Source organism: Balaenoptera ricei, chromosome 7 (genome assembly GCF_028023285.1).
Source record: "Balaenoptera ricei isolate mBalRic1 chromosome 7, mBalRic1.hap2, whole genome shotgun sequence".
NCBI classification, from domain to species: Eukaryota; Metazoa; Chordata; class Mammalia; order Artiodactyla; family Balaenopteridae; genus Balaenoptera; species Balaenoptera ricei.
In genome coordinates, this window is record NC_082645.1 from 47745178 (window position 1) to 47761675 (window position 16498).

Consider the following 16498-nt stretch of genomic DNA (forward strand, 5'->3'; position numbering starts at 1 on the left):
TAATAGAATGGTCATGGGATTAAATGAGGTAATGTATTTATTATATGCAGTTTTCATGACATTGTAGAATTTTCATGCTTAATGCTATGCCTGGTACATAGTAAGTGCAAAACAAATATTAGCTATTTTTATTCATTATTATACCACACTGCTTCCTTACAAATCAATTAATCCTAAATGAAGGTTTTTGTCCGATATTTGGGCTAGTGGTCATCATAGGTGTAGACTGATATTTCCCTTTTGTGTCGTATCCCTCCAAATTCCTTTACATCTTCTTTGTATTATTTTTTTCAGAAAAGGTTTTGTTCATGTTAAAAATCCTTACCTGGACTCTATGGATGAAGATGTTCTCTATCACTTGGATTTAGGAACAAAAACACACAACCTACCAGAAATGTTTGGGGATGTAAAGGTAAAAGTATTTCTAACTTTAGGAAAAACAATTGAGTTTCCTCTGGTGATATTTCTCCTTATTTTCCTAACATAAACTTTACACCTTTGGCTAGAGAAATGTCAGAGGTTCCAATAGGAACAAAAGCTGTGCTCGTTCTCTGAAACAATTTAGAATGTGTCCATCATGAACAGTCATTTCCACCTTAACAAGATATAAAGGTTCCCAAACTATATCTAATGCAAACATGGTTATTTGACTCTTCTGGTCCCTAGAGATAAATACAATTTTATTGACAATACTGCTGGGTGTTCAGAATTCATTATGATTCAGTTCACTGTTTAACATCTTCATTTATAGATGAACCTCACTAATTCTTATTTTATCAAATCATAAAATAACTCAACAAAACTAACAATACTATCTTATACCACTTCTTGAAAACAACCATTATTCAATATTTCATATTATTAAGATTTTTGTTATTTCAAAATAAAATATTATGAAATAATTGTTTCTGGAACGCTACTAGGAAAATTTTATGTCAGTATTATTTATCTTAATATATATTTAATTATAAAAATGGCTCATGTTCATTATTTAAATTTGGAAAAATATAAATAAGAACAAAGATTTTAATTTTTTAAATTAAATTTATTTTAATACAGCAAGTTCTTATTAGTTACGTATTTTATATATATTAGTGTATATATGTCAATCTCAATCTCCCAATTCATCCCACCACCACCATTCCCCCTCCACCCCGACCCCAGCTGTCCCCCCTTAGTGTCCATACGTTTGTTCTCTACATCTGTGTCTCTATTTCTGCCTTGCAAACTGGTTCATCTGTACCATTTTTCTAGATTCTACATATATGCGTTAATACACGGTATTTGTTTTTCTCTTTCTGACTTACTTCACTCTGTATGACAGTCTCTAGATCCATCCACATCTCTACAAATGACCCAATTTCGTTCCTTTTTATGGCTGAGTAATATTCCATTGTACATATGTACCACATCTTCTTTATCCATTCGTCTGTCAATGGGCATTTAGGTTGCTTCCATGACCTGACTATTGTAAATAGTGCTGCAATGAACATTGGGGTGCATGTGTCTTTTTGAATTATGGTTTTCTCTGGGTATATGCCCAGTAGTGGGATTGCTGGGTCATATGGTAATTCTAGTTTTTAGTTTTTTAAGGAACCTCCATACTGTTCCCCATAGTGGCTGTATCAATTTACATTCCCACCAACAGTGCAAGAGGGTTCCCTTTTCTCCACACCCTCTCCAGCATTTGTTGTTTGTAGATTTTCTGATGATGCCCATTCTAACTGGTGTAAGGTATACCTCATTGCAGTTTTGATTTGCATTTCTCTAATAATTAGTGATGTTGAGCAGATTTTCATGTGCCTCTTGGCCATCTGCATGTCTTCTTTGGAGAAATGTCTCTTTAGGTCTTCTGCCCATTTGTGGATTGGGTTGTTTGTTTTTTTTAATATTGAGCTGCATGAGCTGTTTATATATTTTGGAGATTAATCCTTTGTTGATTTGTCAGCAAATATTTTCTCCCATTCTGAGGATTGTCTTTTCATCTTGTTTATGGTTTCCTTTGCTGTGCAAAAGCTTTTAAGTTTCATTAGGTCCCATTTGTTTATTTTTGTTTTTATTTCCATTACTCTAGGAGGTGGATCAAAACAGATCCTGCTGTGATTTATGTCAAAGAATGTTCTTCCTATGTTTTCCTCTAAGAGTTTTACAGTGTCCAGTCTTACATTTAGGTCTTTCATCCATTTTGAGTTTGTTTATTTATTTATTTATTTATTTATTTTAACATCTTTAAGTATAATTGCTTTACAATGGTGTGTTAGTTTCTGCTTTAAAACAAAGTGAATCAGTTATACATATACATATGTTCCCATATCTCTTCCCTCTTGCATCTCCCTCCCTCCCACCCTCCCTATGCCACCCCTCTAGGTGGTCACAAAGCACCGAGCTGATCTCCCTGTGCTATGCGGCTGCTTCCCACTAGCTATCTATTTTACATTTGGTAGTGTATATATGTCCATGACACTCTCTCACCCTGTCACATCTCACCCCTCCCCCTCCCCATATCCTCAAGTCCATTCTTTAGTAGGTCTGTGTCTTTATTCCCATCTTGCCACTAGGTTCTTCATGGCCTTTTTTTTTTTTCCCCTTAGATTCCATATATATGTGTTAGCATACTGTATTTGTTTTTCTCTTTCTGACTTACTTCACTCTGTATGACAGACTCTAACTCCATCCACCTCATTACAAATACCTCCATTTCATTTCTTTTTATGGCTGAGTAATATTCCATTATATATATGTGCAACATCTTCTTTATCCATTCATCCGATGATGGACACTTTGGTTGCTTCCATGTCCTGGCTATTGTAAATAGAGCTGCAATGAACATTTTGGTACATGACTCTTTTTGAATTATGGTTTTCTCAGGGTATATGCCCAATAGTGGGATTGCTGGGTCGTATGGTAGTTCTATTTTTAGTTTTTTAAGGAACCTCCATACAGTTCTCCATAGTGGCTGTATCAATTTACATTCCCACCAACAGGGCAAGAAGGTTCCCTTTTCTCCATAACCTCTCCAGCATTTATTGTTTGTAGATTTTTTGATGATGGCCATTCTGACCGGTGTGAGATGATACCTCATTGTAGTTTTGATTTGCATTTCTCTAATGATTAAGGATGTTGAGCATTCTTTCATGTGTCTGTTGGCCATCTGTATATCTTCTTTGGAGAAATGCCTGTTTAGGTCTTCTGCCCATTTTTGGATTGGGTTGTTTGTTTTTTTGTTATTGAGCTGCATGAGCTGCTTGTAAATCTTGGAGATTAATCCTTTGTCAGTTGCTTCATTTGCAAATATTTTCTCCCATTCTGAGGGTTGTCTTTTGGTCTTGTTTATGGTTTCCTTTGCTGTGCAAAAGCTTTTAAGTTTCATTAGGTCCCATTTGTTTATTTTTGTTTTTATTTCCATTTCTCTAGGAGCTGGGTCAAAAAGGATCTTACTGCGATTTATGTCATAGAGTGTTCTGCCTATGTTTTCCTCTAAGAGTTTTACAGTGTCCAGTCTTACATTTAGGTCTTTCATCCATTTTGAGTTTATTTTTGTGTACGGTGTTAGAGAGTGTTCTAATTTCATTCTTTTACATGTACTTGTCCAATTTTCCCAGCACCACTTATTGAAGAGACTGTCTTTTCTCCACTGTATATCCTTGCCTCCTTTGTCATAGATTAGTTGACCATAGGTGCATGGGTTTATCTCTGGGCTTTCTATCCTGTTCCATTGATCTATATTTCTGTTTTTGTGCCAGCACCATATTGTCTTGATTATTGAAGGTTTGTAGTATAGTCTGAAGTCAGGGAGTCTGATTCCTCCAGCTCCGTTTTTTTACCTCAAGATTACTTTGGCTATTTGGGGTCTTTTGTGTCTCCATACAGACTTTAAGATTTTTGGTCCTAGTTCTGTAAAAAATGCCACTGGTAATTTGATAGGGATTCCACTGAATCTGTAGATTGCTTTGGGTAGTAGAGTCATTTTCACAATATTGATTCTTCCAATCCAAGAACATGGTATATCTCTCTGTTTGTATCATCTTTAATTTCTTTCATCAGTGTCTTATAGTTTCCTGCATACAGGTCTTTTGTTTCCCTAGGTAGGTTTATTCCTAGGTATTTTATTCTTTTTGTTGCAATGGTGAATGGGATTGTTTCCTTAATTTCTCTGTCTGATCTTTCGTTGTCAGTGTACAGGAATGCAAGAGATTTCTGTGCATTAATTTTTATTTATTTATTTATTTGGCTGCTATGGGGTCTTCGTTGCTTTGCACGAGGTTTCTCTAGCTGCGGCGAGCGGGGGCTACTCTTTGCTGCGGTGCATGGTCTTATTGTGGTGGCTTCTCTTGTTGAAGAGCACGGGCTCAAGGCGCGTGGGCTTCACTAGTTGTGGCATGCGGGCTCAGTAGTTGTGGCTTGCAGGCTCTAGAGCGCATGCTCAGTATTTGTGGCACACGGGCTTAATTGCTCTGCGGCATGTGGGATCTCCCTGGACCAGGGCTCGAACTCATGTCCCCTGCATTGGCAGGCAGATTCTTAACCACTGCGCCACCAGGGAAGTCCCTCTGTGCATTAATTTTGTATCCTGCAACTTTACCAAATTCATTGATTAGCTCTAGTAGTTTTCTGGCGGCATCCTTAGGATTATCTATGTACAGTATCATGTCATCTGTAAACAGTGACAGTTTTACTTCTTTTCCAATTTGTATTCCTTTTATTTCTTTTTCTTCTCTGATTGCCAAGGCTAAGACTTCCAAACCTATGCTGAATAACAGTGGCGAGAGTGGACATCCTTGTCTTGTTCCTGATCTTAGAGGAAATGCTTTCAGTTTTTCACCATTGAGAATGATGTTTGCTGTGGGTTTGTCATATATGGCCTTTATTGTGTTGAGGTAGGTTCCCTCTATGCTCACTTTCTGGAGAGTTTTTATCAATAAATTGGTGTTGAATGTTGTCAAAAGCTTTTTCTGCATCTACTGAGATGATCATATGGTTTTTATTCTCCAATTTGTTAATATGGTGTATCACAGTGATTGATTTTTTTGTATATTGAAGAATCCTTGCAACCCTAGGATAAATCCCACTTGATCATGGTGTATGATCCTTTTAATGTGTTGTTGGATTCTGTTTGCTAGTATTTTGTTGAGGATTTTTGCATCTATATTCATCAGTGATATTGGTCTGTAACTTTCTTTTTTTGTAGTATATTTGTCTGGTTTTGGAATCAGGGTGATGGTGGCCTCCTAGAATGAGTTTGGGAGTGTTCCTTCCTCTGCAATTTTTTGGAAGAGCTTGAGAAGGATGGGTGTTAGCTCTTCTCTAAATGCTTGATAGAATTCACCTGTGAAGTCATCTGGTCCTGGACTTTTGTTTGTTGGAAGATTTTTCATCACAGTTTCAATTTCATTACTTGTGATTGGTTTGTTCATATTTTCTGTTTCTTCCTGGTTCAGTCTTGAAAGGTTATACCTTTCTAAGAATTTGTCCATTTCTTCCAGGTTATCCATTTTATTGGCATAGAGTTGCTTGTAGTAGTCTCTTATGATGCTTTGTATTTCTGTGGTGTCCGTTGTAACTTCTCCTTTTTCATTGCTAACTTTATTGATTTAAGTCATCTCCCTATTTTTCTTGATGAGTCTAGCTAAAGGTTTATCAATTTTGTTTATCTTCTCAAAGAACCAGCTTTTAGTTTTATTGATCTTTGCTATTGTTTTCTTTGTTTCTATTTCATTTAATTCTGCTCTGACCTTTATGATTTCTTTCCATCTACTAACTTTGGGTTTTGTTTGTTCTTCTTTCTCTAGTTCCTTTAGGTGTAAGGTTAGATTATTTATTTGCGATTTTTCTTGTTTCTTGAGGTAGGATTGTATTGCTATAAACTTCCCTCTTAGGACTGCTTTTGCTGCACCCCATAGGTTTTGGGTCACCATGTTTTCATTGTCACTTGTCTCTAGGTATTTTTTGATTTCCTCTTTGATTTCTTCAGTGATCTCTTGGTTATTTAGTAACATATTGTTTAGCTTCCATGTGCTTGTGTTTTTTACGTTTCTTTCCCTGTAATTTATTTCTAATCTCATAGTGTTGTGGTCAGAAAAGATGCTTGATATGATTTCAGTTTTCTTAAATTTCCTGAGGCTTGATTTGTGACCCAAGATGTGATCTGTCCTCGAGAATGTTCCGTGTGCACTTGAGAAGAAAGTGTAATCTGCTGTTTTTGGATGGAATGTCCAATAATCATCAATTAAATCAATCTGGTCTTTTGTGTCTTTTAAAGCTTCTGTTTCCTTATTAATTTTCTTTCTTTTTAACATCTTTATTGTAGTATAATTGCTTCACAATGTTGTGTTAGTTTCTGCTGTATAACAAAGTGAATCAGCTATACGTACACATATATCCCCATATCCCCTCCTTCTTGTGTCTCCCTCCCACCCTCCTTATCCCACCCTTCTAGGTGGTCACAAAGCATTGAGCTGATCTCCCTGTGCTATGTGGCTGCTTCCCACTAGCTATCTATTTTACATTTGGTAGTGTATATATGTCAATGCCACTCTCTCACTTCGTCCCCGCATACCCTTCCCCCTCCCCGTGTCCTCAAGTCCATGCTTATTAATTTTCTGTCTGCATAATATGTCCACTGGTGTAAGTGAGGTGTTAAAGTGCCCCACTATTATTGTGTTACTGTTGATTTCCTCTTTTATAGCTGCTAGCATTTGCCTTATGTATTGAGGTGCTCCTATGTTGGGTGCATATATATTTATAATTGTTATATCTTCTTCTTGGATTGATCCCTTGATCATTATGTAGTGTCCTTCCTTGGCTCTTGTGACATTCTTTATTTTAAAGTCTACTTTATCTGATATGAGTATTGCTACTCCAGCTTTCTTTTGATTTCCATTTGCATGGAGTATCTTTTTCCATCCCCTCACTTTCAGTCTGTATGTGTCCTTAGGTCTCAAGTGGTCGTCTGTAGACAGCATATATATGGGTCTTGTTTTTGTATCCATTCAGCGAGCCTGTGTCTTTTGGTTGGAGCATTTAATCCATTCACATTTAAGGTAATTATCGATACGTATGTTCCTATTACCATTTTCTTAATTGTTTTGTGTTTGTTTTTGTAGGTACTTTTCTTGTCTTGTGTTTCCCACTTAGAGAAGTTCCTTTAGCATTTGTTGCACAGCTGGTTCAGTGGTGCTGAATTCTCTTAGCTTTTGTTTGTCTGTAAAGCTTTTGATTTCTCTGTCGAATCTGAATGAGATCCTTGCTGGGTAGAGTAATCTTGGTTGTAGGCTCTCTCCTTTCATCACTTTAAATATATCGTGCCACTCCCTTCTGGCTTGTAGAATTTATTCTGAGAAATCAGCTGTTAATCTTATGGGAGTTCCTTTATATGTTATTTGTCATTTTTCCCTTGTTGCTTTTAATAATTTTTCTTTGTCTTTAATTTTTGTCAATTTGATTACTATATGTCTTGGCATGTTTCTCCTTGGATTTATCCTGCCTGGGACTCTCTGTACTTCCTGGACTTGCGTGGCTATTTCCTTTCCCATGTTAGGGAAGTTTTCGACTATAATCTCTTCAAACATTTTCTTGGGTCCTTTCTCTCTCTCTTCTCCTTCTGCGACCCCTATAATGTGAATGTTGGTGTGTTTAATGTTGTCCCATTGGTCTCTTAGGCTGTCTTCATTTCTTTTCATTCTTTTTTCTTTATTCTGTTCTGCAGCAGTGAATTCCACCACTCTGTCTTCCAGGTCACTTCTCAGTTATTCTGCTCTTGATTCCTTCTAGTGTATTTTTCATTTCAGTTATTGTATTGTTCATCTGTGTTTGTTTGTTCTTTAATTCTTCTAGGTCTTTGTTAAACATTTCTTGCATCTTCTCGATCTTTGCCTCCATTCTTTTTCCAAGGTCCTGGATCATCTTCACTATCATTATTCTGAATTCTTTTTCTGGAAGGTTGCCTATCTTCACTTAATTTAATTGTTTTTCTGGGGTTTTATCATTTTCCTTCATCTGACACATAGTCCTCTGCCTTTTCATTTTGTCTATCATTCTGTGAATGTGGTTTTCGTTCCACAGGCTGCAGGATTGTAGTTCTTCTTGCTTCTGCTGTCTGTCCTCTGGTGGATGAGGCTATCTAAGAGGCCTGTGCAAGCTTCCTGATGGGAGGCACTGGTGGTGGGCAGAGCTGGGTGTTGCTCTGGTGGGCAGTGTTCAGTACAACTTTAATCTGCTTGTCTGCTGATGGGTGGGGCTGAGTTCCCTCCCTGTTGGTTGTTTGGCCTGAAGCAGCCCAGCACTGGAGGCTATAGGATGTTTGGTGGGGCTAATGGTGGACTCCGGGAGGGCTTAGGCCAAGGAGTACTTCCCAGAACTTCTGCTGCCAGTGTCCTTGTCCCCACGGTGAGCCACAGCCACCCCCCACCTCTGCAGGAGACCCTCCAACACTAGCAGGTAGGTCTGGTTCAGTCTCCTATGGGGTCACTGTTCCTTCCCTCTGGGTCTTGATGTGCACACTACTTTGTGTGTGCCCTCTAAGAGTGGAGTCTCTATTTCACCCAGTCCTGTCAAAGTCCTACAGTCAAATCCCACTAGCCTTCAAAGTCTGATTTTCTGGGAATTCCTCCTTCCGTTGCTGGACCCCCAGGTTGGGAAGCCTGACGTGGGGCTCAGAACCTTCACTCCAGTGGGTGGACTTCTGTGGTATAATTGTTCTCTAGTTTGTGAGTCACCCACCTAGTGGTTATGAGATTTGATTTTATTGTGATTGCACCCCTCCTGCCATCTCACTGAGGCTTCTCCTTTGTCTTTGGATGTGGGGTATCTCTTTTGGTGAGTTCCAGTGTCTCCCTGTCGAAGATTGTTCAGCAGTTAGTTGTGATTCCAGTGCTCTTGCAAGAGGGAGTGAGCACATGTCCTTCTACTCTGCCATCTTGAACCAATCTAGAACAATGATTTTTAAAAACACATCTTAAAAAACCCCTACCAGCTAAACAAAGATGCCATCAACCTATTTTCTTTTCTTTCAGTTCTTTTTAACAAATAGATTTTTAAATAGTTGGAATTACATAACTTTACAGTCTGTGTTTTTCACTTAACTTTATGTCATTAACATTTCCCCATATTATAATGTTCTCTTTGAAACACATGGTTTATGGATGCCAAGTGCCTGTGCCATACATTACATAGTCTACTACTGACTTTAATGTTGAAGTATTTTCTATCATAAACAGCACTCAAATGGATATTTTTGTACCTATAATTTTTTCACATTTAAGTCTATTAAGATGATTTACAGAAATGGTCAAATGGAATGAACTTTAAAATGTTTTTTTGTTTTCTAAAAGGCCTACACCTAATCACAGTCCCACCACTAGAGAATTGTGCAGTTTTCATCTGACTTTTATTCACTCCTTTAGCAATTACAAGAACAAAAATAAAAGCTCTCAGATCCACTATCTCAAATCTTCACATTCCCTCTTTTAGGTGGGTGTAGCAGATATTCATTTCCTCCATAAAACAAGGAAATTGAATTCAGAGTGGTCAAAGGTGGTTAACAAATTACACTATATAGTGGCAGAGCTAGGACTTGGACCAAATTCTTCTAAGTCCAATTTCCAGGGTTCTTGCCCACTGCACTAGCTGGGCTTTTTGAGTCATTGTAACTGAGAATAGTCCGTTAATTGACAGGGGGCATTGAAGAAAGGGGAGGAAGAGGAGGAGGAGGTTAGCTAGACAAAGAAGGAGGAGGAGGAGAAGGAAGGAAGGGTGGCGGGGCAGGGGAGGAGAAGAAATAAATCTATGATATTCATTAACAGTAGGGGCTACATTGCTCCCTCCCCCTCCCATCTCTCCTAGGGCACAGGTGTGATGGTGCGGGCTGATTGGATGTGACCCGCCCATTTCCCTACTCCTCTGCAGTCAGCGGCTCTTTGCTCTTTCATGGCCTCCCTCAATCTTTTGCTTCATCTTTTCAGTGGAACCTCTTTTCCTACTGCTGTTTCTGATGTTTATGCTCCAAGAGTAAATTGATCAAGGCTGTCTTTGATACTCATTAATTGGACTTTATCTGAATTCAAATGTTAGGTTTGAGGTTCATGCCTCACAATGACTTTTCCAGGACCCTTACATAAGGATAATTCTGATTAATTAAATGATCTATCATAATTAATAAACTAACATGAACATCTAATTAATAACTAAAAAGACTGATGTTTTTGAGATAGAAAGTGATCTATTATTTACATATCTAGGTATCTGTCTCTCTACCTGACTAGATTTTTATCAGCACTTATTCTCATACTTTGTCATAACCACTATCCAACCTTATAAGCTCATAATCCACCTGGCTGTGGACCATTTCAATAGATTCTCTTTTGGATAAAAAGACATGCTCTGGTTTAGAACCCATTTTTTTCTACCAGAGAACCACTCTATTGATTGGGCCATTTTGATGCACAGGAGGCAAAAGTGTGTGTGTGTGGTGGTGGGGGTGTAGATTGGTGAGCAGGTAACGTAGTTCCAAATGATCAGAACTGGCTGTTTAACCTATTCTTTAGAGGCAACAGGTAAAGTCTGACATATTTATAGATGCTCTTCTCAGAAACTTGTCTCCTTCCAGTTACATTCTTATCTTTGAATAAGAACATGCTAGGTTCAATTTCTCGACTCCCTTAAATACCAGGGCAGCAATTCTAGCTAACAAGAGAGGACATAATCCATCAGTACCTGAAAACTCAGCCTTGTCTTCACAGAGATGATAATCATTATTAATAGCACTATCTTCAAAGAAAAGGAGAACTCTGGGTGTGCAAAATTTTAAATCTTAAAGATTCTGACAACCATTCCTATTTTATTCATTTTCTTACTTACTATACTTAAAAGGTTTTGTTAGTTGCTACTTCAAAATATCAATGGCTTAACACAATGTAAGTTTGTTTCTCACTCACACTGAGTACCAAGTGGGTGTTCCTGGTCAATCAGTGGCTTTCCTCCAATTGGTGATTAGGGACCCAAGCTCCTTCTATCTTGTTGCTCTGTCACCTTCAAGGAGTGCCTTGCAAAGTTTCCCTGGGTGTCAGCACCCATTCAGCAGACAAACAGAAGACAATCTATAGGATCACCAATGGGAGATTTCTATGGGCTAGAACTGGAAGTGACACTCATCATTTCTGTTCACATTCTAGCAGCTGGAACTCAGGCATATGGCCTCATCTAACTGAAGAGAAAGCTGGGAAGTTGAGTTTAGTAGTGTGCCCAGAAAGAAGGGGGAACAGTTTTGGTAAACAGCTAATGTCTTTTGTCATATAGACTTGAATCAATCAATCAGTTGAAAAATATAGTGGACTATCTTTAGAAGTTATCTACTCAAATTCAACCTCCAAATATATCTTTTATAAAATCAGTAACTGGTACCCTCCAATCTCTCCCTAGAAATTTCAAGTAACATGGAAAAGCATTATCTTATAACACTATGTAATATGTATTTTAAGTCTCTATACTCCTTTATTAACAGACAAAATACATATACTGCAGTAGGACCAGATAAATACAACATGGCAAAGCTAAGTCTTTCAAGACACTAGGCATATTTGAAAGTGAGTTCATTCTGGCAGTCTTTAGGCAAAGTCCTTAACATAGTTTTGTAATGCTTCAGACTCCTTCCCAAGACATTTCTATCTTCTTTGACAAAACCAGGACAAATGATCATTTTTTGGGGGGGACATAAATCACAGAAAGTGTCACTTAAAGTCATTGTTGGTTGGTGGTCTTCAGCCATATTTTCCTCCTCGTCAAAGCAGCCAGACTGAAAATTGTGTCCAGAGGTGATATTTAGTAAGTCTGATTTAGAAGTAAGTCTTCAAGAACAAAAACGCTTTTGTCTACACTTATCATCTTTATGTCTCCAGAAACATTCAGAAATTCCTGCTGATTACAGCAATATCTACAGTTCAAAGAAGAATTCAAACCACAAGCTCTTCCAACATCTGTTTTGGTTTTATGGTCAATCTGAATAGTTGTAATTTACATTTACTGGCACCACACACTGAGGTTATTTTCAAACTACTGTATTTTGTAGAAAGGAAACAACAACAACAAAAATGACCTCCTTGTACTTGGATCTTGAGCCAAGTCTTAACTATCCATATGAACAGAGGGGAAAATTTCACGAATAATCAATACTAATTTAAAAACTTACCTTAGACCATGGTCTTATCCTCTTTGCTACTCAGCCTTGATGGCTAACTTTCATTGCAGTTCATTACCAACTTTAGGCCCCAACAGAGAAACTCATAAGAAAGACACAGAAAAGATAATAATGAGGGTAGAAGAGAGGCAGAGGGCCTGGATAAAAGGATAATTACATCCCACAATCGAGAATGAGGGTGGCACAGGAATTTTTGCTAAATGGAAATAAAATGCATCATGTAATGAGACCACCCAATACTCACAGTAAATTGTGAATCGGGCACCTAATTCTACAACCTCAGTTAGTTATTTCCTTAGGCAGATACTCTTTATCCCTGTGAGGGGCCTCACTGGCAATCCTTCTGAAGCTCTGCCTAACGCTGCCCACATCAGTCAGGCACTACCAGCTGCCTTTTCCTTACTGGATTTGAACTAGCTTCATTTGCACTAAATTCCACAAATACAGAAACAAATAAGCAAGCTCAAAAGCAGGGCCAGGAAATTGCTCTATGATATGAAAAATGGAAGTTGCCATTTGTTGACCACTCAGAAAGTGCCTGGCTTTGTCCCCCATCATGTTCAATCCCATCTTATCCTCACAAAAACCCTCTGAAGGATACTACTTTTTTTTTTGTTGTTGTTGTTGTTGTTTGTCTGTTTCTATTTTGGAGATGATAATCTGAGGCATGTAGAGATTACATGTATAACACTGAACAAACTACTTAATCAGAGACACGGTTGGGGTGTAAAGCCAGGTTTCTCTAACCTCAAAGGTTAGTCCTTTAACCACTGTGTTGCCTTATCTCTCTGACTCGGAGCCTCTTCAGACTCTGTGCACCTCACTGCTCAGCTCAGATTCCAGAATGACTTTGCACCTGGCACCTTTCTGTAGGCTGTGCTTCCTCGGGTCTCTGACATCTGCTGCCACTCCTCCTCCTCACTGCTGAGCCCTGGTCCCCACCAGTGTGGCTGCTCATCCACGCTGCTCTTAGGCCATGCCCATCCTCTCTCTGACATCCACCTCTCCCATCCCTGGGACTGATGTACCCCTAAGAGGCTATTGCACAAGCAACCACCAGACAATTTTATTACCATATTTTATTAGATTTGACACTCTTGACCGCAATCCATATTGTAATTTCAGAGATGTTAAAATGTGAATAAGACAAAAATAAAACCAAATTGTTGGAAATGAAGAAATACCGTAGTGAGATTTCTAGTCTACAATGATAAGGCTTGTTCCATGAAAATGTCTTCTGAATGAGAAGTTGGAAAGTCTTGATGTGCTTTCTTTAAAGCTTTAAATTAACGTAGTATATTTTATAATAAAAACGTATGATTGGGAATGTGGAATCAGAAAACACATCTAAACTTGTAGTTCTCATGTTACTTATTTCCATGTCCTCAGAATTGACACATTAAGCCTATAGCCCACTAATGCCCAACAATAAGCTGCCTATATCTGCTTAAGATGCTTCTTGATGTTCACCATGACAAAAACACCAGGAAACACCCACCTGAACAAAATCAACACTTACTTTGATTTTGTGATTATCTTTTTCATTACTAATTATGTGCATAAACTATGTTTCTGGTTGCCTTATTTACCGGTTAATGATGCCAATTAGTTAACTCATGAACATAACCCATAACATCTACATATACCCTTAAGAATATAATTGAAAAATAAAATAAAAACATTAAAGTTGAAAGCTGACCCTTGCTTTTTATCTCAGTTACTAAGGCAGGTGATTGTTTATTTTTATTAACAGTTTGTCTGCGTTGGTGGAAGCCCTAACAGAATGAAAGCATTTGCACTCTTTATGCACAAGGAGCTCAGATTGGAAGACAGTGAAGAGGACGTCAAGGACATCTGCGCCGGGACTGACAGATATTGTATGTACAAAATTGGTCCCGTGCTCTCTATCAGTGTAAGTACTCAATGGCTGCACGTCACGTAGTCATCACAAGCTAGCAAAAGAAAGTGGGAACTTCCAAATACAGGAGTTCTTTTTCCCCTCCTGCTTTGTATTTTCACACAATAAATTAAGTGTCCAGGTGTGACATTCATAGTTGGAAAAAGTCCTAGGGGCAGAAAATAACATTCAGTGCTACTTTGGTTTGCTTTATTAGTTACCACTTAGCTATGCAAGTTAGGGGAAAAAAACCCTCAAAGCACACTTCCTCTCTTTAGTTTGTAACTGATTAATAAGCCACCAGAAATTTTTTCTCCTCTATCCTTTATCCAGCTTTGGGAATGTTGGGCTTTTAGTACACAGGGGCCAATTTTCAGGATTACCCAAGTGGTGCCATTTAACACTGTAATATGCTCACTGAAAAGCTGCTAATACATTTCCATGGAGCTCTTGCAAACTGCTCTCCTGTATTTAGAATATGTTAACAGCTCTGGACACACAGTGTCCTGAGACAATATGAAAGTGGAATGACTTGCAATTTTAGGGAACACAGAGACCCTTTCCCTCTTGGACTCAGGACAGCATACCCTTAGCAGAGTGTATATGCATGTGCACCCAGCTTGCCTTCCAAGTGGGTCTCTCTGCCACAGGGCTGTATTCTGAAACGATAGCTCTGAGTCTGTACATATCTGGACACTGCAGCTCTCATAAGGGGCACAGCTAAGCATGCCAGGTGACAAGGGAAGAATCCACTACAGAGATGTGATAATTCTAAGGAGCTGGATTATATGTGACTCCCGCACTGGGGAATAACTACTATCTATCAATTGCTCTATGGTACGTGGAGATGGAAGGATGGATGATCATGGCTGGAAGCCTAGACTGAAGAAGGGAAAATTAAGAAACACCAGTGGGACAGCCAAGTTGGTCTCCCCTCTGGGACAAAATACATGAAACCTGCTTTGGGCTCACATGGGAGAATCCATTCGTTCATTCATTCATTCAACAATTACAGAAAAGCTACATTAGAAAGAAACTGAGTAACCCCTGATCTTGGCACATTTTGTCCTGCTAACTTTTGTTTGACTTTTAGACTACAACTCTTTGTCCTTTTTTTGCACAATGGGTAGGGACAGAAAAGTAAAATTTATAAAAATGTGAAACTATCATAAACAAGTAGTAAAACTTCAGAGTAAGATATAAAAACAGCAGTAGACTGATCCTGCTGTCCATCAGGGAAAAAGAACTGAAATATGCATCATGTCCAGAGGGGTCAGACAATTAGAAATGAACCTCACTAGGCAGAAAGAGGATTTCCAGTTGAGACCGCTTCTTTGAAAATTCTTCCTTTCCAGCAGCTGCTGAGGTGTGTGTGTGTGTGTGTGTGTGTGTGTGTGTGTGTGTGTGTGTGTGAGAGAGAGAGAGAGAGAAAGAAAGATAGAGAGTCTAGCAGAAACATACAAGCCCATTTGTCATTTTATCACCATGCCACATATTAAGTGATAATCATAAACCTATCAAATATCTGATTTAGGAGGAACCTAATAGATTAAATAATGGTTCATTTTCTTAATATACAATTGAGGAAATGAGATTTAGAGAGTTTACTCATTAGTGGTAGAGTCCAGTCTTGTTAATCTTGGACATACATTTTTTTTTTTTGATTAAGTAATGTTTTTAATTTTGATCAACTTAAAAAATACAGAAAAATGCAAATAAGGAACTGTAGCCATATTCAGAATTAGTGATATACATGTTTCCAACTTTTGTGTATGTATCTACCCATCTATCTGATTTCTTTCTTTCTTTCTCTCTTTCTTTCTCTCTTCCTTTCTTCCTTCCTTTCTTCCTTTCTTTCCTTTCTTTTTTTCTTCTTTTCTTTCTTTCTTTCTTTCTTTTTATTTCTTTCTTTTTTCTTTCTTTCCTCTTTTTCTTTCCATCTATCATCGATACGTGTATGCATGTATGTGTGTATGTATGTATCTCTCTAAAGTTTCCTTCAAATTTCCTCTATTCTTCAAATAGTCTGCTATAACAGCTGTTTTGTGTGTATTTCATGTATCAATTCAGATTTTTTTTCTAATGTTTTGGTATTATTTTGTCAATGGGTGATAGAATATACATTTTATTTGTTTCTTTTTGTTGATATTGTAGTTGCTTTTATTTAACTGATTAATTGCTGTCTTTATTGGGGGGGGTTATCATTTTTACTTATTTTTTTTTCCTTCAGCATTGTTCTTTTTTTTTGAATTTTATTATTTTTTTTAAACAGCAGGTTCTTATTAATTACCTATTTTATGCATATTAGTGTATATTTGTCAATCCCAATCTCCCAATTCATCCCACCACCACCCCCACCCTCGGCCGCTTTCCCCCCTTGGTGTCCATACGTTTGTTCTCTACATCTGTGT

General features: G+C 38.0%; 2 protein-coding genes across 16 annotated transcripts in view; one reads left to right on the forward strand and one right to left on the reverse strand.

Moving 5' to 3' along the window:
• The window catches only part of CCDC148 (coiled-coil domain containing 148), a 482246-nt gene that overhangs the window by 142496 nt on the left and 323252 nt on the right, over positions 1 to 16498 (reverse strand). The window lies entirely within an intron of this gene.
• UPP2 (uridine phosphorylase 2) overlaps positions 1 to 16498 on the forward strand; it is a 43423-nt gene that overhangs the window by 5160 nt on the left and 21765 nt on the right. Inside the window, exons 2-3 of the mRNA XM_059927919.1 lie at positions 295 to 412; positions 13944 to 14102. Of these exons, the coding sequence (XP_059783902.1) occupies positions 295 to 412; positions 13944 to 14102 (277 nt within the window). The remainder of the gene's footprint in view (positions 1 to 294; positions 413 to 13943; positions 14103 to 16498) is intronic.